General features: G+C 36.5%; 2 protein-coding genes across 5 annotated transcripts; both read right to left on the bottom strand.

The window, feature by feature from the left end:
• Positions 1-3,130: 3,130 nt before the first annotated feature.
• On the bottom strand, positions 3,131-19,691 carry LOC121992796 (peptidyl serine alpha-galactosyltransferase-like). 4 transcript variants are annotated; one of them, XM_042547370.1, is made up of 11 exons: positions 19,320-19,691; positions 18,385-18,451; positions 17,035-17,295; positions 16,580-16,934; positions 15,902-16,072; positions 15,543-15,786; positions 15,233-15,433; positions 14,632-15,101; positions 5,440-5,604; positions 5,117-5,360; positions 3,131-4,203 (listed from the first exon to the last, which is right to left on the bottom strand). In XM_042547370.1, exons 4-11 carry the CDS (start codon positions 16,873-16,875, stop codon positions 3,607-3,609), a joined length of 2,388 nt encoding a protein of 795 aa, XP_042403304.1. In that variant the 5' UTR covers positions 16,876-16,934; positions 17,035-17,295; positions 18,385-18,451; positions 19,320-19,691; the 3' UTR covers positions 3,131-3,606. The 4 variants fall into 4 exon arrangements, with proteins under 4 accessions (XP_042403304.1, XP_042403303.1, XP_042403305.1 ...); XM_042547369.1 differs by lacking the exon at positions 18,385-18,451; XM_042547371.1 differs by lacking the exon at positions 18,385-18,451 and having other exon boundaries at positions 16,580-16,930.
• A 4,128-nt stretch (positions 19,692-23,819) lies between these two features.
• On the bottom strand, positions 23,820-24,798 carry LOC121991151 (proteasome subunit alpha type-5-like). The gene is made up of 4 exons (XM_042545171.1): positions 24,782-24,798; positions 24,589-24,691; positions 24,361-24,426; positions 23,820-23,987 (listed from the first exon to the last, which is right to left on the bottom strand). Exons 1-4 carry the CDS (start codon positions 24,796-24,798, stop codon positions 23,895-23,897), a joined length of 279 nt encoding a protein of 92 aa, XP_042401105.1. The 3' UTR covers positions 23,820-23,894.
• Positions 24,799-25,473: the final 675 nt, after the last annotated feature.

The raw sequence follows: 25,473 nt of genomic DNA, 5'->3' as shown, positions 1-25,473 counted from the left end.
GAGTTTGATACTGCACAAAGGAGGGGAAAGATGTAGCTTGGTCGAGGCGGCGATCGATGGAAGAGGAGGTTTGCTCGCGCTGATGCGAAGAGGCGAAAAAGAGATGGTTGGATGGATAATGGGTATGGTATCTACATCATCGGCATCGGTAGAAAGAGATGACGGCTAGGCTAACTATGCTAATTATATATATGTTATATTGTTTTCAGATTTAATTTGACCGGAATAATTTTTTTTTTTGTTTATTTCAGTCATATATATGTAGAATCTAATTATTGATTAATAATTCATGAAAAATATAAATAAATGGATAAAGAATCAATTATTTTCATCAGAAGTGTTTGGAAAAACTTTAAAGTTGGGGAGATGAATGGTAAACATGCATGTGATTCAGTGTGAATATGTAAAATAGACCAGAGATCTTATTGTAATTATTTTTGTATTTTTAATAAAATACAATGCAACCTTCTCTAAACTCCTCTGGACTTTCAAATCATTTGTAAGGGGTATTTAATTAATATAATCTTAGTTATATGTTATATGATTACTGATTACATAATTAGATTATGAAAAATATAACATAATTTAATATTATTTGGTTCAATATTAAATAATATAATAAAAATTTATTTATTTAAAGATTTTATGATATTATATCACTTATAAAACAAAATAAGGTATATTATTATTATTACTATTATTATTATTATTATTATTATTATTATTATTGGTGATATATATATAAATAAATAAATTTGGATAATATTTTAGATTTTTTATTTTAGAATTTTTTTAGGATAATTTTATTGGACTTTAGACTATATCCGTTTAGTTTATCTCAACCCTAACTAAGAATTGATTGATTCAATTAAACAAGCTTAATAAAATATTTAAGTTAAAAAAAAAACTAATTTGAAAAAAAACCCATTAAACCTTCCGACGAGCCTCCTACCACCTCCTGCCCCTAGCAAGCGATGTTCAACAGGCGACGGGTGATGTTCAACGGGTGGCATTCGACGGTAGTGTTTTGCGGACAATGTGTGTGAGGCTTTCAGACGCTAGCACTGCTTATCACTTATCGGACGTCTTATTCACGGGAACGATGAGCCGTCTGCCACCTCCAGCCCTCGGCGAGTCTTTCGCATGAAGGAACGACCACGATAGACATGACTAGATTCTCGATAATTCTGAAATCAAGAGAAACCTCAAAAATTTGAGGTAATCACATTCCAGGTTGAATTCCCAAATTACTAACGTTTGTTGACAGTGTCGGACATGCAAGCTTACTCGGGAATCATTTATCACTTAAATCAAATAAGATTTTTATTGATAATCTTAGATGGATAACCAAAATTATCAACGATAATCCATAACCAAACGTACTCTTGGATATATATATAACCATGTGTAAACAGTAACTATATCAAGTATAATTGAAAGAAAGAAGAACCTATAAAATCTGTGCAAGTTACGTAAGAATGATTCTTACCTTAAGTCTTACACATAAACTGAGACAATGGTTCAACGGTGAGATCTTAACAAGTGAGACTCCCTGAAAAAATAAATAAAAAAAAATAGCTAAGAATAATATAGTATTCTCTTACTTAACCAAGTCTATCTCTCAAAACAGTTAACCAAGCTATTTCTTGAATTCTCGACAACAAGCACAAAAATTTTATATCAGCACAACAATTTAAGCAATTTAACTTCGACAAGAAGCACAAAAATTTGCTATTTTGTGCTTCTTGTTGAAGTTAAATTGTTGAAATTTTTGTGTTTCTCGTTGAAGTTATATGTTATAACAGAAAAATAGAATAGAGAACAGTAAAGTAAAATAGAAAAGAGAATGGTAAGATTATAGTAAAAACAGAACAAAACAATATATTAGAAAAGTGACACTAAAATAACTTTAGCAATAATAGGAAGCAAAATAGAAACAAACGTAATAGAATGGATACCAACTTTTTGTGTCTTTTTTTTAACAAATCCAAGAAGTGGCTTGTTTAACTATTTTGAGAGATAGACTTGGTCAGGTGAGATAATACTATATTATTCTTAGCTACTTCTTTTCTTATTTATTTTTTCAAGGAGTCTCACTTGTTCAAGATCTCACCGTTAAACCATTGTCCCAGTTTATGCATAAGACTTAGGGTAGGAACCTTTCTTATGTAACCCGCATAGGTTTTATAGGTTCTTCTTTCGATTATTCTTAATACAGTTACTGTTCACATGTGGTTATTGAGAAAAGGACTGAGGAAGAAAGATCAAAAAATATAGACAGAATAACATAGTACTGTCCCTTCTGACTATGATAGAGAGTATTTAGTTTATCATAGAGAACAAAAAGTTCTTTATTTAATATGGAAATAAAAAGAGATAGTCGTTTGTACAAAAACTATACACACAAATATTGAAAAAAGACTTATATATATATATATTTTGATACGAGATATTACGAATGGACTCAGGTATGACGTGATAGTCAAAATCAATGTGAGGTGATGGTCAAAATCAATTCAAAGGTAACTCTACACTTTTTATCAGTCAACACATTGTGACATCATATTCCTTCAACCGTCGCATTAAGAGAGTATATATATATATATATATATATTATCCTCCATAATCCTTGGCAACAATCACAAAAGTTAATTGTAATCTTTTATTCAAACCTTAAAATCCAATATTCAATATAACCCCTAAGGACATAATTGAACCAATATTTTTATTAAAATTTTAAATAGTAGTCATCTGAAACAACTTTGTTTTTTTCAGTGCTAAAACAAAAATATTTTAAAATATAAGGTATCCTTATGATATTTTTTTTAAAATAGAGTATAAAAATAAAATGCTCTTAATTTTTTTTTTTTTTTTTTTTGCCTAGATATAACGGACGAAATTTCACATATTTAGGTTGTTTTTTGATGGCCCAAACAATAATGGGGTTGCTTGTAATACCTCATAAGGATAATCAGTATTTGTTTGTTTTTTTTTGACTTATTATATATTGGATTATGTTATTCTCGAAAACATTATTCAGAATTTTGTTACTAGAGACGTTTGCTTGAACAATAATTTTGTATTAGCCCGTCCACAGTCAACAGTTTAGGAACATCTTTTTCCCATATCACTATTTAAGTGGCAGAGATAAACGAAGATCCATAAATCCACAATTACATTTTCTCCTGCAATTGTTGGTGGTGATATCAACAGAATGAAGCGTTCCAGTGCTGTTGCCAACTCCATGATAACAGGAACTTGGAAGTCTTGCACTGAACTGCACATATATATTCTCTCCCAATGAACACCTGGATGGATATTTCCAAGCAAATAATTTCACTCAACCAATTCCTATTAGCAACTGAATCAGGAACCATAAAACTCTATCCCAAAACGGGCAACATTTTGCAGAAGGCGGAATATGTCGCAATAACTCATTTTAAGACTAGTTCAGTACCTTTTTCTGTGACTTAGGCCACAACCTAATTAGGCGATTGTCATCTGTTTGAGCCAAGAGAATCATGTACAGCAGATGGACTACCGTTAGGTAGCTTATTTGGTGTTATTCATGGCCCGCTATAGATTTCGGCAGATAGTTACCAAATTTCAAGCAAAATTTCTCTTGCTTCTATTAGCCTTAGCCTTAGAACTCTCTCCTTTGCGCTTCGGAAGGATCATGAAAATCAAAGCTAAGAAACCCATCCCAGAAAAGGCCCAAAGTCCAACCATCCAAAAGCTTGGAGGCTTGTCCTTCGAGTTCAAGAAGATTTTGGATGGCACCTCGATTGCAATATTTTGTTCATCGCCTCTTCCACTGATCACTCCATGTTTCAATTCATGGAGTAATCCCACATCTTTCGAGAGAGTAAAATTAGCATTGCTGTCTGAAGGATAACGACAATTCCTCCTTTTGTGATGCAGATAAAGAGCATCATTCAATGCTTTCCCACATTCAATGCTAAGGATATCTCTTTGTCGAATATTATCATCTGGTGTAGACAGAGTAGAAGGATCAGGTGGTTCAGGAAACTTAGACCAGCATGTATTTACTACGTCGATATTTCTCCAGTCAGCCTTGTCAAAACTCCAATTGCCAACACCAAATCTCAGTCCATAGTGAAAAACCTTGTATTTGATTCCAGGTAGAGGTACATAGCCTGGATATATTAATATGTCATTCCTTATAATATGCCTCAGATTTAACTGCAAAAAATTACAGGAGAGTCATCGGAAGAAAATAGAAACTGTTTCATTTTTAACCAGAAAACTATTGAAGCAGAAAAATATGCATGATTGAGAACAGCTGCAAACTAACTGATAGCAGCTAACAACATTTCTCGTGATTCTAGTGAAATTTTTTAGAACACAAAAATTGGTTACATCTATCTGTATGAATGTGATGTTTGAATATGCAATTCTATAAAGTACTTAATCATGTAAGTTCTAATCTCAGTTGTGACCTTATTGAGCAAGAGGTGAAATTCCCATCACTTTGAAAGGAACTAAAAAGAGGAGTTCTGAATACACCTGCAATTGAGTAATTATGCTAGATGCGTTAGGAATTTTTTATAAAGGTAGGTGCATGCCAAGGCAAAGGGAGATATTTTAAGCATCAGCCAAAAATAATTTATTCTAGTAGGAACGAAGTATTTTGATTTAAGAACATAGTAATCTTCTATTCGTTCAAACGGTCAATGATGAATGAAATTAGTATTTTGTTTTTTTATTTATCAAATTATGGACAATGTTGAAAGTTTTGTTTTCAATCTTCCGTGAAAGGTAGTTTTAATTTTAAAAAGTCAACTTCGAATATTTTAAGTTTTTAACCCTCATGAAATGGACAATTTTATGCTCCTACAATCTACACCGATTGCAGATAATTTATTCTGAATATAATTTTAAGGCATGCAATTTATAAAACAAATTATTAATTAGTATAGCAATCAAAATCTGTTTGATGAGTTCTCCTGGAGTGATCAGAATGTATTAGCTATTACTATGAATAGGGTAGCAATTTTTGCGGATTGCAGTAAATCAAGAAAATCTGATTCATGATATTAGTGGACTTTCAAAACACACAGATAATTAGCATTCAACTTACTAAGTCATAACATACCTCAGCTGCACCAAAGGAGTAACCGTACATTTCACTTATCCAGCCAGCTCCATAAATGTCCCCAGTAAAATTTGTTGCATAATGAGCTTTGTCGGATCGGACCTCCTCTGTTTTGTGAAGCCACAACAATGCAAATTTCTGTAGATCATCTATGTGCATTATTATGACACCACCAACCTTTTCACAGGCAGAAGGATTTCGAGTGTGAATCTTTGCAAGCTCGTTGTCGCAGCCAATAAGGTACCTAAGCAAAGGGCAATCATTTAGGAATAATGAAATAACAAATAGCCTCTCATTTAAAAGCCAGATATATTTCCTCATACTCATAAGGAGTTGAAACAGGATGACCACGTGCAGCACCATACTCCCATGGAGTAATTGGACCTCGCATTATCATGTCAGCATCGAGAATAACAATGAATTCAGCATCAGTCTTAACATGATTGAGCCAATGTAGAACAGCAGCTGGCTTATTGATAGCTGGGTACCTTATTGTGGAGTAGAAAACAGTTAAGGATATCAAGAGAATCAAAATACAAGAATCGTTAATCACAGATAGTAGAAAGACAAAAGAAGTTCACTATAAAGATGGGAAGAAATTTAAACTTGTTTACCCATTTGACAAATTATCATATATTAAATTAACAACAATTATTAGGTTAAAATTCAGCAATCTCAGAAATAATCAAGGAAGCATTACTTTTTTATTTCAAAAATAAATTTGATCTTGGCATTTAAATAACAGTAATAAATGCATAGTTTTCATATTTGTGATATCAGTTGATACGGTGATAAAGATGGACCCCAAAAACAGGTCAAAGCAGCAAACACCAGCTGACGGAAGGTCAAAGTCGTGTGGTCAGGTGGGCCACTAGACCGCGGATTGTGGATCAAGCAAGGTTGGCCGAGCGGGCCTTTAAAGTATGCCGGACGTGAAAGGCAGATCAGACCGTCCAGATCAGACCGTCCGAACGGCCATCCTCCGCAACTTGCAACTGAGGTTAAGAGTCAAATAGTTACCCGCCCCACCGACCTTAGGTCCGATCGAACACAAGGCGCCTCTTCGGCAACCGTACAGCCTAGTTAAGAACGGGTTAGTAGCTTCACTCTGTACGGCCGAGCTATATCCCGACCGATTGGCTCCCGGTCGGCCTACAGCGGGATCCACATACATGTCTTATCATACTTTTTTGAAAGTTTACGCTGTCGACAACAGAAAATGTCCTACGGGCAAATCGTACTTTAAAAGCTTCTAGCCTGTCACATCATAGAGATTTGTGTGCATGCTTAAGAAAAAGTGTTAGAGACACTTTTTGACATGTCTTTTCTCAAGAAGTCTTTGGAAAACGAACATATGCTTTTGGAGGTGTGCATAGGCGCTACAGTAACACTACAAAAGAGGGTCTCCATCTACAGGCGGAGATATGCGATGCTTCTTACTTGCACATGCCTTTCGCTACAGTTTACTGCTTTCTTCTCTAAGATTGGGCACTAACTTGGACGTCGGAGGGCCAACATTGGAGACCCCTTCCTTGGCCTGGTACTAACGCTCCTCGTATTGCAAGACAGCGCGGAGTCTTTACAGAGTCAACAACAGAGCCACATCCCAGCTCATTGCCTTTACCGATTTCGGATAGGATCATCGGCCAATATCAAAACTTATGATTTCTAGTTATCCATTGCATTCCAAGTGAAACTACATAACATGTTGCAATAAAATCACACGATATTTACTTTCATATAATGGAATGAATCTTTGCTACCCAGTGAAGTAGGTTGCTACAAAAGCTTAGCACCAACAATATCCACATGACAACACAAGATATACCCTCAATCATAATGTCTACTAGGCTTTTAAGGTTTCCATAAGAGAAAAGAAGTACATTCTTGAGTTGCATTACCTCATAGGTATAAAATCAAACCATCCTTAACAAAATCTTCATTCCCAAACATCACCTTTGTTCAAATTTAAATAATGAGTTGACGGTCCAACACGTACGCGTCATTTTCCTTTGTTTATTTCATGTGATTTTAATAATGTTTTCATAGCATTTGTCAGAGATTCAAATCTCCATCTAGATGAACTGCACTTAGCCTCTGAGCTGAACTATCCTTTTGCCATTAGGATAAAAAACAAAAAAAAAGTGAAGGGGAAAGGCAAGCTGTATTAGACTTATCTTATGTCGGTTTTAGAGCATAAAGATAATGGATATGTGCAAGATGGCTATCAGTACCCTGAATGCCAGAACAATAATTAACAAAAGGAAATGACAGGCAATGGGGTCCAGAATGGATATCTGAGAACGTCTTGTTTGAGACCCTTTTGCCATTTAAGTTGCATTTGACAGCCTCCAAATCGATATGTTTTTAAACTTGAGGAGTTGCATGGCACTGTTGGAGAAGAGAAGTTACTGAGGAGGTTTTGACAACAATTGTGACAGACAATTGTAGGTTTGGGCATGAGAACAGGCAAGGATAGGCACTGGTTGCAAGAATGGGCACCATTACAAACATAGATCATTGTTGAGTGCAAGCTGTGAAATGAAGAGTTGAAGTCTATGCAGAGGCTGCTGTTGAACAAGGGAAAAGAGTGTTGAAGTCTATGCAGAGGCTGCTGGTGAACAAGGGAAATGAATATGGTGGTGACCAGGGGAAGGGAAAGGAGAAAGTGATACTGTTCCCGATAGCAAGCGAGGAGAAAATAACTTTTAGTATTTTATTTGATCGAGTAGTGTAATCACACGATATATGAATAGTACCTGACTATAATATGGAACTAATAACTGAACTATTCTAACACATGATATGCTGATCAGTGAGAGTCATTTAAAATACATAATTATAATACAGTCTGCGTATGATTGGAAATATGCATGTTTAAATCTGAACATATTGTCTTAGGGTTGAGCATAGCCTTTTTAGGTTGCATCACGTCGACAATGATGTAAATGCAATTCAGAAATTTAGTACTACAATAAATCTGTTGATACAAGAAGCATCAAATGATCAAACCTAAATTTTGATAATAGCAAAGGGTTCAAAGTTAAGGTTTGTTGTTGTTCTAACAAGTCTAACTAAGTGTGCAGGAAAGACCCAAGTGATCTTAGACAAGGTGAAAGTCCCAGTTGAGGCTAGGCAAAGAAGTCTAGTGGACACTTGACATGTGGAAAATCCTAATTGCAGCTAGGCAAGGAAGTCCTGATCCATGGGACTGGGCAAAGTCTTGGCAGGTCGAGGACGTCGGGCAAAAATTCTAGGGTCTAGGACACTAGGTGAAAGTCCTGGGGGTCGCGGACACAAGGCGAAAGACTGGACGAGTCAGGGTTCGAATGTCCAGCGGAAAGTCTTGAAGTCTCCGATGCTAAGCAAAATTCCAAACAATCTAGAGAGTCAGTTTGACATCAGGTACACTCTCCTAAGAGAAGCAGGTGAGGACACGTTTTCTGTAGAGGAAACAGTAGACATTGGTTCGAGATAAGGTTTCTAAGAAATTCGAAAATCAGAACCGGACTGTTAAATATTTTATATCCATATTATGTCTTCTTTTTCTAACTCTGTGGGGTAGGATATTGAAACGGGAAGTTGGCTGAAGAAGGAGCTTCAAGCTCCTGGACACAGTTCAAGCGCTTGGACATCTAGGCACCTGGACTAGGCCGAACCCAGGCACCAGAGTGCAGATGAGATGACACTCACTGATTCACCGACACACGTCACAGTCCAGGTGCTCAGACCCGTCCAAGCGCCCGGAGATGGATAAAGTTCGCTAGATAGAGTTTTGACGAGAGCACGCCGCGTCAGCTTTGTGGGAGCACCTGAAACCAGTCCAGGTGTCCGAACAGGGCTATAAAAGGAGGGATCGACCAGCACCTCATGGACATTAATTCCAACAACTTTCTCTCTTGCATGCTGCTCCGAAAACGACTCTACGACGTTGTAACTCTGCTCCGACGATCGAAAGCTCAAATCTTCAAGTCTAGTGTTGTTGGTATAATTTCAGTTACAGATTTTAATTCATTGTCATTCCTTGTAATTATTCGGATTTATTACTAGATTGCCCAACGAAAGCAATCAACAATCGCGGGTTTGGAGTAGAGTCATCACAGGCTCCGAACCAAGTAAAAATAATGTATTAGCATTGTTTCTATTCTTCGTCTCTTTTTTTTCTTTCCGTTGCATTTAGTCCGCTTTTACGAAATTATGAAAAAGCCACAAGCGCTCTAGCACTTTCAATCCTACAATTGGTACCAGATCGGGGTCACTCTGAATTGGTGAAACCAGCATTCGAGCAAAAGTTTTTTTCGTGTTTTTTTGCTGTTGAAGATTTTCTTATGCCTTTTTTCCGATTTTGCATCTTGAGATTTTCGGAGTCGATCGGAATCGGTGCTATCACCTCTTCCAATCAAATTTTTATTTTTTTTCTTTCGCAATCGAGTTTTTCGTTTCTCGAAGTTGGTGCAACACCACCACTCGAGTTCTTTAGTTTTTCGTAAGTCTTTTATACCGCACTAGTCTTGGAATAAGTTTTCCTTCTTTCTTTGTGTGCGAGATTTCGAATGGCTCATTAAGTAGGCTACAGTACTGCACGTCCGCCCCTCTTCTTCGACGAGGATTTCGACTACTGGAAAAGCCGGATGAGTACTACCTGAAGACTTAGGTGGAAATGTGGATCATTATTCAAACCGGATTCACACTCCCCACCGAAGATGGAATACCCATCGCCTGCGACAAGTGAGACGCACCAACTCGTAAGAAGATCGAGGCCGATGCAAAGGCAACCCAAACCTTGCAGTGCAAACTGACCAAAGAAGAGCTGAACCGAGTTAGTCTATTCTCAAATGCAAAGGACCTGTGGGAGAAGCTAATCGAACAACACGAAGGCACCACCGATACAAAGGTAAGTAAACACGACCTTATTTTAAATAAGTTATATAATATTAAAATGCAGGATAGCGAATCGGCGAATCAATTACACGCTCGGATCCAAGACTTGTTAAATGATCCCCACGCGGTCGATCAGAAAGTGGAAAATCACGATGTTATTATGTACGCCTTAAATGTTTTTCCGAGAAACACTTTGTGTGCATCCATGATAGATGCTTACAAAGTCTATAAGGATCTTTCTTTAATTAGATTAGATGAACTATTTTTGAACTTCATGAACAATCTATTGCTACTCTGACCGAGAAAGATATCGCGTTACTTGCAGAAAAACTCACAAACAAGAAGTTGAAGGTCAAGTACCAACCTAAACCCAAATCCGAAAACGAATCGAATTCCAAAGACGAGATCACCGCCGAACTAGTCAACCTAGTTCGAAAAATGCTTAAGAAGAAAAAGATGATCCAATCCAAGAGCAAGCAATCGGATCCGAATGAAACCACGAAGCCCAAATCAAAAGTGATCTACTATGGGTGTAACCAGAATTGGCACTATAAGCCGGAATGTCCAAACAAAAAGTAAAGAAGAAGGAAGACTCTGAAAACAACGTGGTCCGAGTCATTAGAAGACTCTAAAGAAGAAGAACAAGCTCCAACGAGCTTCCTTGTTCTACCGGTACAAGCTCACATTGTCGAGATTGAATCTGAGTCGGAGCCCGAGATCGAATCGGAGGTCGAGTCCGAAAGAAGCCACGGATTCATATGTGTTTCTGAAGGACCAAACACAGTAAGTTCTCCTCTAGTAGATAAGTTGTATGATTTAATAAATTATTTGATACGCAAATTAACCAAGTCTAAAGCCCGGGAAAAGTCACTCCAATAGGAGGTAACAACCCTTAACGAAGTGACTAACCTAAGTTCCTTGACCGACCAAGTTCAAAATGGAACCTCAACTCAAGTCCAACAACTTGAAGAAGAGAATTCCACTTTGAAAAGTAAAGTCAAGGAACTCAAGGACACATTGGAATGGTTCACTTTCGATTCCAAAAATCTTGATCTGATTCTTGAAAAATAAAGGGTCGTATAAAACTGATCCAGACTCAGATACAAGGCTAAACATCGATTCAGATCTTACTCGTCTTTAGTGAATCGAACAAATAGAAACCTAGTCCAAGCATGGATCCCTAAGTCTAACTTGACTAATCAAGTTGGACTTAATCAATTTTGGATCCCTAAAGATCAAATCCATCAACTTGATAGACCTTATCGAGGCTATGATCCAGGGAGCAAATAGAAAGACCATCTTTATTATTAGATAGATTTGTCCGTTTGTTTGATTGCTTGATTTTCTGCTTTCCTTATTTTTGCTTAGATTAGAATAATTAGATAAGAACTTAGGCTTAATCGACACTTGACTAGTTAGACCAAGGATTTTCAGAAAAAAAAGTTAAGCATTCAATTTCCTTAAAAAGCTTTGTCTAGAAGTGGTCGTTGCTCCAATAACTAAAAAGGTCCTTGTGCCTCACCATAGCCTGGAAGTCGATTATCGAAATAAATATTTAACTTAGTAACTGTCAAACCTAAGTCTAACTTAAATATAAATCGATCCTTAGATTTAAAATTAAATTGAAAATAAAAACATCTCACAAAAACCTATAAGGTTTTCTGATTGAAAACCTAGAAATGAGTGAAATGTTAGGATTAATCAATCTAGACCTACTTAACCTAACTTTCATAAACTAATCAATCAATCTACTTAACCTAACTTTCATAAACTAATCAAACAACTTACTTAATCTAACTCCAATTGAATCAAATTCAAATAAATTGACCAAATACAAACTAAATCAAATTAAAATTAACTTTAATATAATTCAAACTTAATTTTTTTTTAAACTTAACATTTTTCAAAATTCAAACTTAATTATTTTCCAAAAATTTAAACTCATACTTAAAAATCAACTTAAAAGTTAAGATTAACTTAACTCCATCTTACATAAACTCATAAGGTTAACATGTTTGATAACATAGAATGGGTGATATGGAAAATTAGGAAGTTCAATCTACCCAAAATTGTTGGTATAGAAAGCATGAAGACAATTATAACTTACTTGAGTTTAGTACACTTAGAAGGCAGTTAGAAATGTACAAGGTGGCATAAGTTGGTTTATAACTTCCTTATCTTTTAGTCTTTAATTTCTACTTTAAAAATTTGTTTTCAAAAATTTTTGTTTTTAAAATTAATATGTTTTAAACTTTAAACCCTATCTTTCCAAAATCAATGTTTTCAAAATTGAGCTATGGACTTAAACTAGATTATCTCCCTAGAAAGAATTATCATATAGATTCAACCTAAGGTTAGATATTTTATTAAGGCTAATAGATGAAGTATATTTAAATATTATTTCAAAATTAATCATTTTGTTTTACACATACTTGTACTCTAGGGTTTTACTCATGTGTTACCTAATTTTTCAAACTTTTTTAAAACAAAACAATGATTTAAGTACTTTTGTATTCAAAATTCTATTCAAAACAAGTACTTAAAAGTTTTTTTTCAAAAAAAAAAAAACTAAGGCATTAATTGAGGGGGAGTTCCTTATATTTTTCAAATTATTTTTTTATATATATCAAAGAGGGAGAAAGAGAATTAAAAGTTTAAGTTTCAAATTAAGCTTTTTCAAAATCAAGTACTTTTTCAAAATTTCAAATTAAGTTTTTTTTTCAAAATTTCAAAAGCTAAGTTTTGCAAAAACTAAGTATTTTCAAAGCAAAAGTTTTTAAAGAAGTTTTTTTAAAGTTAAGAGTTATTTTTCACGAGGAGCTTAAGTTTAAAATAGTTAGGAAAACCTTTAAAAGTGTACTTAGCAATTGTAAACTTTGAAAAAGAAATTGAAAAATCTTGTTTATGTTTTCAGTTATTCTTAATTTGTTATGCATTACTAAACTTTGAATTTTGAATTGTGTTGTCAGAGTCAAAAAGGGGGAGATTGTTGATGCAGGAAACATTAGATGATCGAACCTAAATTTTGATAATGGCAAAGGGTTCAAAGTTAAGATTTGTTGTTATTCTAACAAGTTTGACTAAGTGTGCAGGAAAGTCCTAAGTGATCTTAAACAAGGTGAAAGTCCTAGTTGAGGCTAGGCAAAGAAGTCTAGTGGACACTAGACATGTAGAAAATCCTAATTGCGGCTAGGCAAGCAAGTCCTGGTCCATGGGACTGGCAAAGTCTTGACAGGTCAAGGACGTCGGGCAAAAATCCTAGGGTCGAGGACACTAGGTGAAAATCTTAGGGTGGCGGACACCAGGCAGAAAATTGAACAGTTCGAACGTCCAATGGAAAATCCTGAAGTTTTGGATGATAAGCAAAAGTCCAAACGGTCTGGAGAACCGATTTGGCATCAGGTACACTCTCCTAAGAGGGGTAGGTGAGGACGGGTTCCTCATAGAAGAAATAGTAAGCGTCGGTTCGACCTAGGGTTTCTAGGAAATCCGAAAATCAGAACCAGACGAAGACTGTCAAATATTTTATATCCATATTATGTATATTTTTTCTAACTTTGTGGCGCAGGATATTGAAACTAGAAGCTCGCTGAAGAAGGAGCTCCAAGTGCCTAGACACAGTCCAAGCGCCCGGACATATACACGCCCAAACTGGTCCAGGCGCCCGGACTAGGCCGAACCTAGGCGCTCCAGTACAAATGAGGTGGCGCTCACTGATTCATCGACACACGTCATAGTCCAGGTGCCCTAATGGGTCCAGGCGCCCGGAGATGAATAAAGTTTGCCAAATAGAGTTTCAACGAGAACACACCACGTCAGCCTTGTGGGGATGCCCGAGACAGGTCCAAACGCCTGGACAGGCTATAAAAGATGGCTCGGCCAGCATCTTATGAACATCAACTCCAATGACTTTCTCTCATGCACGCTACTCCGAAAACAACTCTACAATGTTGTAACGCTGCTCCGACGACCGAAAGCTCAAATCTTCAAGTCTAGTGTTGTTGGTATAATTTCGGTTACAGTTTTTAATTCATTGTCATTTCTTACTTTGTAATTATTCATATCTATTAGTGGATTGCCCAACGAAAGCGATCGACAATCATGGGTCTTGAAGTAGGAGTCGTCACAAGCTCTGAACCAAGTAAAAACAACTTGTTAGCATTGTTTCTATTCTTTGTCTCTTTCTTTCTTTCCACTGAGTTTACAGTAAACTGTTTTACGAAATGTGAAAAAGTCACGAGCGCTACCCTCCCCCCCCCCCCCCAAAAAAAAAAAAAAGCGCTTTCGATCCTACAAAATCAACATTAGTAGCTAAGAAGTTTAGCAGGGGCAATCTACCCCTGTTTATGAGGCCAGATTGCAATCCTTTAAGCATAGAAGAGATCTATTTTCATAATTCTCAACAAGTCATATTGAATAATTTAGCAGATTATCCTCAAGATTAAAAGAATGTAATAAATGGGGCAAAAGCAAAGGAATGATGATGCATTTTTTTTCCAGAAATCATGGTTCAACTGAATGCAAGGGATTCCCCTAGTCTATGGAGCTATCATCGGAAACTTGTCACTTGATAAAGAAAAATCAGAAATCAAATTTAAGACTACAAACACAAGCAGACAGTTAATACCACATACCAATCTCCTGTCAATGGATGTTGGCTCATAGATGGAACATAGTGCGTAGGAGCTAAGTCATGACCCATGTATTGCTTCAAGTCATGCTCAGTACAACTGAGAAGACGTGTGATATTTCCTGGCTGGCCACTCAAATGAAAACTATGAATAAGACCAACAGTTTGCCAATCAAAATATGATGAGCACTCTGTGGAGAACAGAGTGTGTATCTTCGGATAGAGCTTGGTTGATTCCATCAAGATATTCTTTTGTTCAGTTACTTGACTTAGTTTTTGACGATTTATATATTTTGGCTTCGTAAGCTCAGCAAATTTCCTGCTCTTTAGGAAACTTAGGTATTTCGACCATTTAGGCTTCGGACAACTGCTAGAAGCATGATGCAATAGAAGTCCTTGATTTAAAGTGTTAATGCACTCTGTACTCAAGAATAAGCCTCGCCTTCTATTGATATTAGTTTCCATCAGCACAACCTGCATGGTAGGTATTGTCAGAATCCAAAATTTCTGGCATTATATATCTAAGTGGTTTTCCCCTCTGTACATTCAGAAATATGAAAATTTTGAAATGACTTATTTTCACCAAAACAAAAGTTGGATCCTACCTCTCTAGGAAAAGGAGGTGGAGGGAAAATATGGTTGCATTCATATACAATGTCATCATCATGATGTTCTAACTTATTGAAAGACCAATTACCAACTTTAAATGGTAAGCCATAGTGCAACAAAATAGGCTCCACGCCATCTCTGGGAGTGTAACCTGGGTAGATCATTAAATCATCATTTATCTTGTGATGTAGGCCGACCTATTACAAATTAAAAAGAATATGAGAGCTTATGATATGTATCTCTTCTGTAGGCTGACCATTTTGAAAATGAATTATGAAACCCAAAAACCCAAAACAATTTATTTACCTCTGCAGCACCAAAGGCATAGCCATACATCTCACTGATCCAACCCTGACCATAAATGTCACCTGTTATGTTAGTTCCCCAATGTGCCCGGTCCCCTCGCACTTCCTCAGTCTTTAAAAGCCACATAGGAGCTAGGGCCCGTAAATCATCAATATGCATAGCAAGAAGTCCACCGACCTTGTCACATAATTCAGGGTGCTTTGTGTGTAAACGTGATAGAATATTATCACATCCCTTCAGGTAGCTAAAGAGATACAATGTAGTTGTTATTAATACAGAAAGCTTATCTTAACAAATCAATGAGGAGAAGAATAATCTAAAGTTGGTTCCGAAGGAGAATAATGACTAAATGTTCCTACCCATAATATGCAGCAATCGGTCTACCTTTCTCAGCACCCAATTCCCATGGTATTATTGGGCCTCGAATAATCATATCTGCATCCAAGATCACAACCCAATCCACGTTGTCTGCATCTTCACTATATTTAAGCCAATGTACAACACCTGCTGGTTTATTGATAGCAGGATACCTAACAACATCAACATGTCAGGAATAAATCATAGAAAAGTAAAGCATCCACCAGTTAGATTGCTTCACAAGGATATTTTTGGAAGGGAACGAAAAAGGAAAGTCATGACTCATTGGAAACACCAATGAAAGGTGAAAACAACTATGTTGGATAAAGAAGACTGTTCTCATTATTAACCAAGACAAAAGTATTAAATGTGCTTATGGTGTTGAATAAATAGATATAGAAAATTTCATTTAGCTTATTAGATGGAATAAACAAGAGATGCACCACTACTACATTTTCAAATGTTCCTAGAACTAATACCAACAATATTCCGCTGCACAGTTTTATATTTGCTAAGAAATGCAAGTCTTCTTGAAACATCTGAAAATACAATTTGAGGTCATGAATGTGAAAATTAGCTTTTTCCTCACTCTTGTAAAATCAAATGAAACAAAAACAATAAATTATAACAAGATAAAGAAAACTAAAAGCGGAAGTAACCGACCAATATATTTGGCTCACCAATCACCAGTTTTGGGGTGGCGACTCATAGAAGGGACCTCAAAGGTGGGGGCAAGACCCATTCCCTGATATTGGCGACGCTCCTCATCCGTGCAACTGAGAAGTCGAGTAATAGGTCCTGGTTGCAGCGATTTGTGATAGCTGTGCATCAAACCTACTGTCTGCCAATCAAAGTAGTTCTGACACTCGACGGAGAATAGTGTGTGGATCCTCCATGGTGCTTTTTGGGTCGTCGCTAGGACCAGTGAGGTGCTCATTATGACCACAGACACTGCTGCTGCTAAAAATGTAGCCATGAGGAGTGACACTGCAATGGATCGTGGATATTTGAGGTTTTCTCCTTTCTCCTCCCTTTCTATATTTCAAGGAGTAAAATATTTGTTAAAAGAATTAGCATGTATCATTTACATTTCAAAGTCCAACAAAGAGGAATGCATGACTAAAATGTTACGTACCAGCCCAGCAAGAACTACTATGACAATCAGAATATGGCACTTGTAAGTTGCGACATTGTTTTTTTTCTCGAGACTCGAACCCGTGACCTCTAGGTCACATGGCACGAACTCTACTGTTGCATCAAGGCTCCACTTCTAAGACTTCAACCACCATAACATCATCGACTAAAAATTTATTGAGCAATTAGCATCTTTCCACTTTCATACACCTTTGACCTTCATACTCTCCTAAAGCAACAATCTCCATAGTAGCCTTATTTTCTGCAAGAGGATAAAGTTCATACACCTTTTTCATTACTTCAAGAAAGCATAAAGTTCATGCCCAAAATATCAGAAGCTCAATCTCTTAAAACTCATTGAAATCACAAAGAAAGTTTGATGCAAAAGGACAAAGTATTCAATAAAAAATTGTGAAAGCAAAAGATTAAAGAAATCTGAGAAAGAATTCCATCAAGGCACCTTCACAAAGTTGATTTCTAATTTTTAGAGAAGGGTTTTCTATAGAAAACAGTTTAGCTTATGATATTGATACACACTGATAGCAAATGAATCAACATGCACCATCTAAAAGCATAAAAAATCAATTCATTTACATTTCACAGCAAAGATGAAAAGGTTGGTTTAATGGAACTAGCATGATCATTTAACTCTCATTAGCAATACATATATATCCTTAACATGAATCAGCAAATGTTAACAGAATATGAATATGCCCATGTATGACAAAGAAGATAAAAACCACAATTTTATTAGAAGCAAGTCAAACAGAAGAACAACGACTCATTTGAGTTTTCCATCAGATTTGGCTCTGTGCAACCAATCTAACTCCACTATCTAACTGGACCCTAACCTAATCAGCTGGATTGGGTCAAATAAAACACAACTCTAAAACAGGCCTCAGGCTAAGTTTAAAAATTATTCACAATCTCTTCCTTTATTTAAATCCTATCAAATCGCCAGTCTTTCATGGATACATCCAAGCATACATACAATTTCTTCCTTGCCACACATGTAATAATATATGATACTTGACTTGTATATATACAGATACACACTCTGACATATACAACACTACATCACATACTCCATTTTTCTACTGCCTCCTGACTCATATTCTCTTGCACAGCCCATCACCAACACCATCATGTGATCAGCCAACTCCTACAAGTGACTGGATTGCAACTAGCTGGTTGCTGAAACTCAAATTTCCAAGCAATTAACTCATATGGGAAAAGGTAAAACCAAACCGATTTAAACCCACACCACAAGCCAGAAAACGATCACCCAACTGATATGAAAATGGTCAACATTAAAATGGGAAAAGGAAAATTCAAAGGAAGAGACAAGAACCTAGCTGGTCCATTAATCCCACTTCGGAATCCAGTGGCTGAACCAAGATTTTCACCCAGGCAGGGCACTGTAAAAATAGAGTGCAAAAATTCATTGGTGTATTTATATTGAAGATTTATAAGAATAGTCTTTATTGCACAATTGTATCAACACTTTCTCATATGTTCTCCATTCTCTATGGTAGAACATGTATACAACCCTTTCACCCTTCAAAAGATGAGAATTACATTGTTTACAGCCCAAAGGAGATTCCTCAAATCTTCCTACTACGAACTTGGTGTTACAAGCTTCTAGTGTTTGTTGGTTTGACAAGACAAATTGTTTCTTATACCTAAATAAAGATCATAAGGCAGCCTTGTGTATGCCTTTGACAATGCTTCAGGATTCATTAGTACCATGCCCAATGATCCAAGCAGCACATGAAGCAAACTTAAGTCAATACATCTCATCATCTTATACATGAGTCTATTGAACCAATTCTTCTTTAATTATAGATTCTAAGCATCAGTTGATGTCAGAAATTAGTAATTTGTATATGAAGCGACTTGACCAAAACATTAGAACCATAAAGTTCAGTCAGTAGGTTAGTCTAGAGGCTTGGAAATTGAAACCTATGAACAGAGTTGATGGCAAGATTGAATTTAACACAAATTTGTCAAGTACAACCTCTATGACAATATACTATTCCTCTCCCTCAAGTTAACTATTATATGGTTCTCAATAATAAATTCATTATAGCTAGTTCAAGAAGAATTGATCACAGTGATAGTCTCTAAACTATTTGCGTTAATCTAAATTTGGTGCAATGTTCAAATTAGCTCTTGAATATTTATTTTCTACGTCCCATTGATGGAGAGTCTACACGGCGGTGAAAAACTAATTGGAAGAGCAAACCTAACAAACTTTAGTGAGAAAAGTGTTCCACGCCTATTTACCAATGCGGTACTTTGTCGACAGTACCGCCGGAGAGGAGTGAGAGGCTGAGAGCCGAGAAGACAATCCAGAAGTGATGCTCCGATCGCCCAATGCAATTTTGTCACCTGACGTTGATGCCGCCGGAGACGAAGAGAAAAAAAAATAGCCGAACGTCGAGAGGATACTGGAGAAGCCGAATGGGTGAGATTAACGATCGGAGGAGGAGGCCGCTGAGAGGGAGATTGGTCGTCGAAGCCGAAGAAGGACGACGAGAGCCGTTCGTGTCCGTGCGAGATCGCGATCTGTGAGACGGTCAGAGGACCGGTGAAGGTAAGATCCCCAATAAAAAAAATTGGATCAGTATGATAATTTACAGTAAGGCCTAGTTCGTAGAATCGTGATTAAAAAAAATCTAATATCAAAATTTATCGTCATTCTAAACAGATCCTAAACAGATCAATTTAGGGTTAGGATCTGTCGCGATCGTAAACTTATACAATCCTACTAAAAGTATTAAAATTTATAATACTAAAATATATATATATATATATATATATATATATATATATATATATATATATAAAGTAAATAGATTAATAATTTTCTAAGATATCGCATATTATTATATTAATAATTTAAATTAATTAGTAATTTTATTACAATTTTAACATAATAATATTTGATCATGTCTGAAAATGAAAAGGTGGAAAACTAGAAATGTGACGGCTTTGTCGATCGATTATAGACCTCGCTCCACTTTGTAAAACAAGTAACGTCAGTGCCGAGTCAAGGAAGAGATCCCGGCGTTGGCCTCTGACACTCAAGTCAGTCACCGGAAGTGGAGAAGAAGTGGAACAATAGTAGAACTAGCCCCAAACAATAATAACCTGTATCTCCGCTAGTGATGCACCCCCTTTATATAGCAACAGAGATGCGACCATAGTGAGAGAGAAGGAGAAGAAAAAAAAGGGACCTCGGCGTGGTTGCTCGCGTGGACGATCGGCAACGCCGGCTGTCAGCACCCGGTGGCGATGACGCGAGTCGGACGGACCTAGGGTTCGGCTGGCGACTCAGAGAAGGGGAGACGGGAACTCGGCCGGTGATGGATTGCACATCGTCGGCGCAATTTGGCGGCTCGCGGTGAAGACGCAGAGACAGAGGTGGCCGGCGATCGTGCGGTGTCGTTGGGGAGGAGAGGAGAAGAGAAGAGAAGAGAAGGAAATCGAGAAGGAGATGTGCCCGATTTCCCCTTGGCCAATGCTTTAATCGCGAGGAAGAAGAGGAAGAGGCGTGAGGCGGCCCCGGTTTGGAGAATATGATCGGTTTCGGTAGAGTCGGCGTCGGGAGCTGTAGGGGCACAAGTAAGGGAAATAAAGAAAAGAAAAAAAGAAAATGATATAAATAAATAATAAAAAAATTAAATATTTCCTCGTTCAAATAGGATAACTTAAATAGGTTTTCCCTTGACCGAATAATTTATCCCCTTAATACATATCATACGAGCTCCGATTAATTTCCAAAAAATTTTAAAAAATTTCTAAAATTTCTCTTATGGTTATTGGCCCTTTTTCAGTATTTTACATTCTCCCCCACTAATAAAAATTTGGTCTCCAAATTTTCGTTATTACCATCAGCAGGTACTAATAATAGATAGACAGTATAAATGCTAAACGGAAAACTAATCCACATACCTCAAGTGAAAAGATGGGGGTATTGAGCTCGGATCGTGTCCTCGAGCTCCCAGGTAGCTTCCTCGTCAGAATGATACTGTCATCCGACTTTAACCAGCCGAATAGTCTTATTCCGCAGTTTACACTCTTTGTGATCCAGAATCCATATCGGAACCTCCTCATAGGTAATGTCAGGCTGAATGGGAGCTGATATATCTGACAGAATATGTGTTGGGTCGACTACGTATCTCCTCAGCCACTACAAGAAAAAAACTAAACAACAACGCTTTTTTGGCGTTGTCGTATGTACTTAAAAAGTGATGTTGTAGATGGTGTTGTAGAAAGTCATATCAAAGACAACGCTTTAAAAGCGTTGTGGTTGGTCACAAAGACAACGCTTTTTAAGCGTTGTCTTTTCGTTCTTAAAAAGCGTTGTTATAGATGCTGTTGTAAAAATGCACATATCAAAGACAACGCTTTAAAAGCGTTGTGGTTGGTCACAAAGACAACGCTTTTTAAGCGTTGTCTATTCGTTCTTAAAAAGCGTTGTTAAAGATGCTGTTGTAAAAATGCACATATCAAAGACAACGCTTTAAAAGCGTTGTGGTTGGTCTCAAAGACATTGTTTTTTAAGCGTTGTCTTTTATTACTTAAAAACGTTGTCTTTTTAAATTTATAAAATATAGTGTTTTTCTAAATAGCAAAATTATAAAAATACTCAAAATTTACATATAATTGAATATCCACAACCACAATCATTTTTATAATAAGACTATTTAACAAATAAATAAAACTTTATATTATACAAACAAAATGTATACATATTGATCCACAAATTAAATTTGTATCATACAAGTTATCCTTAACTTCATGACAATAATTTTTCAAACACACAAGTTTTACAAAACCTCATCATTGACTAACCGCTGTTGTTGGTGTCCATCGCATGGAATTGCTTCTTTAAGTCCAACAATCTCTTCTTCTGAAAGGCTTTCAGCTATCACTCTTAGAGCCATCTTCTTCAACTTGTCATCAACACACCTGGGGTTGTAGGCAATCAAGAAATTTTGTATGAAAACTTTCATACATGTAAATCTCGTACTAAATAATATGTCAATGTTATATATACATGTAATTCATACCGTAAGTGTGTTTATATCGTAACTGACAAGTTTTCTTTAGGGCCAACTTCTACTCAAGCTCTTTAAACACTGCATCAAAATAAAAAAATTGGCATTAGTTCTGTGCTAAATGAAAATCATATTTAGAGGAAAAAGCGGGAGTGCTGTAGATGGATATATTAACCAAGCATATTAATGTTTGACCTGTCTTTACAAGTTCTAAGCATATATATTAACCAAGCATATAACCTAAGAGGAATAAGTTACAAAATGCTACTTGATGTTTGACCTGTCTTTATTGGATTTTGCGGCCCCGGTCTTCTTGTAGCCAGGCACAATGTAATACTTGATGTTGTTTTTTTTTTATTCATTCTACATTTGTCGTAACCCTTTTGTTTATGCTACGACTAGTAGACTTCGCAGCCGAAGGAACAATGAGTCATTGCGTCTAGTAATTCGCATGAGATTGTAAAGTTGTCCAAATGTTACTTCGTGTGGAAGGCCTATAATGGCAATGACAAATGGGAAGCAAAAGGTTGTATGGCGTACCTCCACTTATCATTATCGATGTGTTGAGCAACACTCCTATTAAGTTGATTGCCCACATCAATGTGTTACTAACCGATCATTTTTTAATCGGTGAAAGAGCGCCTTTCTCCATTCCAATTCTACAAGCAAAATCTTCCTTAATTCTATACTCTGCTCGGTCCATAAGGATCGACAGAAACAGGAGTTTTCCAGATCTTGGGTTCAAAGGCTTCCTATAGGACCCTAGAAGCTGGAAAGCTAAAAGTCCATTTGCCATTCCATAAATATTTGGAACAAAGCCTACGTGATGGAACCCATGAGCAGTTGCTCAAATCTCTAGTATCCCAGCCTCATTTGAAGTATCTTAGATGAAGTACAAATTCAACTTAGCATGAGCTTTTCCGTCTATATCTACCTTCGCCATCACATCCTTGCATCTCATTTCAGTCAGCTGAAGAAGTGCACAGCTCTTAGACCAAGATAATATCATCTTGTATGCAGTATTGCATAGATTAATTATTAATGGGCATAATTTCGGCAATAGTTTCAGGTTGTTCTTTCTGTAGCATAATAATTTAATAGATAGATTCATAGAATATTCGCATAACACAATCAACAACCTAACATAACCCTAAACCCTAATACCCTCAACCTCTTTGAGGTATGAGAACCAAAAAGGGCTAGTTAAACAGTCCACTTCCTCATTCACAATGTTCTCCGCATAAACTGGACTAGCAATTCTCCAACAATATCCAACAATACCGCATTTAAATGTGACATTGACTTGAACACTTGTAGTATTTCTTCTCCAAGTCTCCTGTTACATTGGTTACATTGGTGAAAATTGAAAAACATCCAGTAAATGAGGTAAAATATTAGCAAAGGCCCCCAAGAAAGTTGTCCATATCAAATTTCTTTAAAAAACAATAAAAATGTGAACTACCCTGAGAGCAAAATTCTGGAACCAGTCAAAGTACAAGACACTTGCAAACTAAAATTCAACCTTCAGCTATTTTTTGTGAGCTATTAATTGTTTCACTGCGAATGTGAAAAATGAGAGATGATATATTATAATTTCACAGCATAGACTCCAAGGGAATAAAACTTTTAGAGAAATTGCAGATGACATTACTAAACTTCTTTGAACGGAATATGGTTCAGTGGATAAGAAACCAGAACACAATAAGGTCACAACATCCAGCACAATTAAACAGCAATCTAGCAAGTAGTATGAAGTACGAAGAAACGCAGATAACAAGATAAATGGCCTTGCCGATCAAAGGCGAGAAATGACATCTTTAACCTCGGCAGGTGTATATAGATGGTAAGTAGGAGCCACCTTTGCAATGTCAACATTATTAGGGGTTACCTGTTAATGCAAATGAGTAATTAGCAATGTAAAAGTTGCAATACTCTGCAATTTATGTAAAACAAAATGAAACCCTAGAACTGGATCCTTAAGCATCAGTCCAATTTACCCGTCTAATACAAAAGTACCCAAAACATACATTCAGGTCAGCTGGTACCAGATTGAATAGTGTATTCTCTCTTTATCATATTTAAATGCAGTGTTTATATGATTTAGAAGTAAACATCTAAGCACACCCGATTAGTTTATCCAAATAGACCAAGTAATAATTCATTAACCAGGAGCCTGAATGAACCTAATCCAGGTTTGATAACAGGGATGCTTTATCTATCTTCTAAAGCAGGTAGATACAGAAAAACCACAAGAAATATACCTTTTCTTCCATGACTTGTTTCAGGATGGAAAGAGCTATAGTTTCAGCTTCCAGAAGGGACAGGTCCTGGATAAACAAGCGCCCTCATGAAATTATTCTCATCACCGCCACCACAATACCACAAACAAAAAATTACTATAGATCTAAGTAGCCACAATAGAGAAGGCTGCCGTCAAAGCAAATTTGCCTTGCACAGCCATGTATATCTAAAATTGCCATAGTAGCTACCTTGTTGTATTGCTCTTGAAGAGAACTATCAGCTCCTTCGGATCCAGATCCTATTGCTTTTGCATTGCATTGCCAGAATGTGCCAGATGGATCGGTATAGTACCTGCAATTTATAGCATGTAACATTTGAAGCAAAACATTGAAATACAGGACTACATAGCAGAGACTGTGTAGGAGAGACTTCAGATTTTACCAGATAACTTCTGACATTTGTAATATCGAGCAGAAACATTAACATACGAAAAGGTCCAGCACAATAATACATATGCACTAGAATATTTGTATCTCCTAAAGAGTGATCTCTGGGAAGAATCGTTTAGGACACAAGAAGATTATCTTAATAGTAGTAAACAACCCACTAGGACAATAAAATCAGTTCCCTAATAGGAGGGTTTAACGTGAAAATTTTATACATTTTAGCACTTCAGACACTGTAGCTTATTGAGGAAATAAAATATTATCAAAAGGATTGTGTCCACCCATCCTTGTTCATCAGCTTGGAACCTTTGAAATGAAAGCTGCATTGGGTACATGGAAAAAACAACAAAAAGGGAGGATAAATGATAGCCACCAACCTAATTGTTCACAAATATCTGTATAAGTTATTAAGGGTGTTCATAGAAGTTGATCCTTTAGCCGTGTCTGTTAGATGGTCAAATCTAGGCGCCAACTCAAAAATGTTGGCGTCCAAGTGTTAGTGTTCAACTACTTCTGATTTTCTTCATCTTTGAATTGTTAAATACATAGGGTATTTATAGGGAATACTCAAGATGTATCTAAATAAATACATGAACCAATATTAAATGACATACATTCATCATCCGAAGAGTCATTCATGAATCCTCCAATATTCATGCTCCAGATGACCATACATTAGATTATAAG

Source organism: Zingiber officinale, chromosome 6B (assembly GCF_018446385.1).
Source record: "Zingiber officinale cultivar Zhangliang chromosome 6B, Zo_v1.1, whole genome shotgun sequence".
Taxonomy (NCBI): domain Eukaryota; kingdom Viridiplantae; phylum Streptophyta; class Magnoliopsida; order Zingiberales; family Zingiberaceae; genus Zingiber; species Zingiber officinale.
Note: the sequence above shows the minus strand (reverse complement) of the source record. Positions and strands in the feature narration are given on the sequence as shown.

What these genes read in the sequence shown, in the direction of transcription:
- LOC121991151 (XM_042545171.1), bottom strand. An exon ending in TTCAAGAGCAATACAACAAG is followed by an intron (nt 24,427 to 24,588) that starts GTAGCTACTATG and finishes TTGTTTATCCAG; the next exon opens with GACCTGTCCCTTCTGGAAGC. An exon ending in AACAAGTCATGGAAGAAAAG is followed by an intron (nt 23,988 to 24,360) that starts GTATATTTCTTG and finishes TTGCATTAACAG; the next exon opens with GTAACCCCTAATAATGTTGA.
- LOC121992796 (XM_042547370.1), bottom strand. Translation starts at nt 16,875, where the DNA reads ATGGCTACATTTTTAGCAGCAGCAGTGTCTGTGGTCATAATGAGCACC. An exon ending in ATGCCTTTGGTGCTGCAGAG is followed by an intron (nt 15,434 to 15,542) that starts GTAAATAAATTG and finishes AATTTGTAATAG; the next exon opens with GTCGGCCTACATCACAAGAT. An exon ending in ACTCCTTTGGTGCAGCTGAG is followed by an intron (nt 4,204 to 5,116) that starts GTATGTTATGAC and finishes AATTTTTTGCAG; the next exon opens with TTAAATCTGAGGCATATTAT.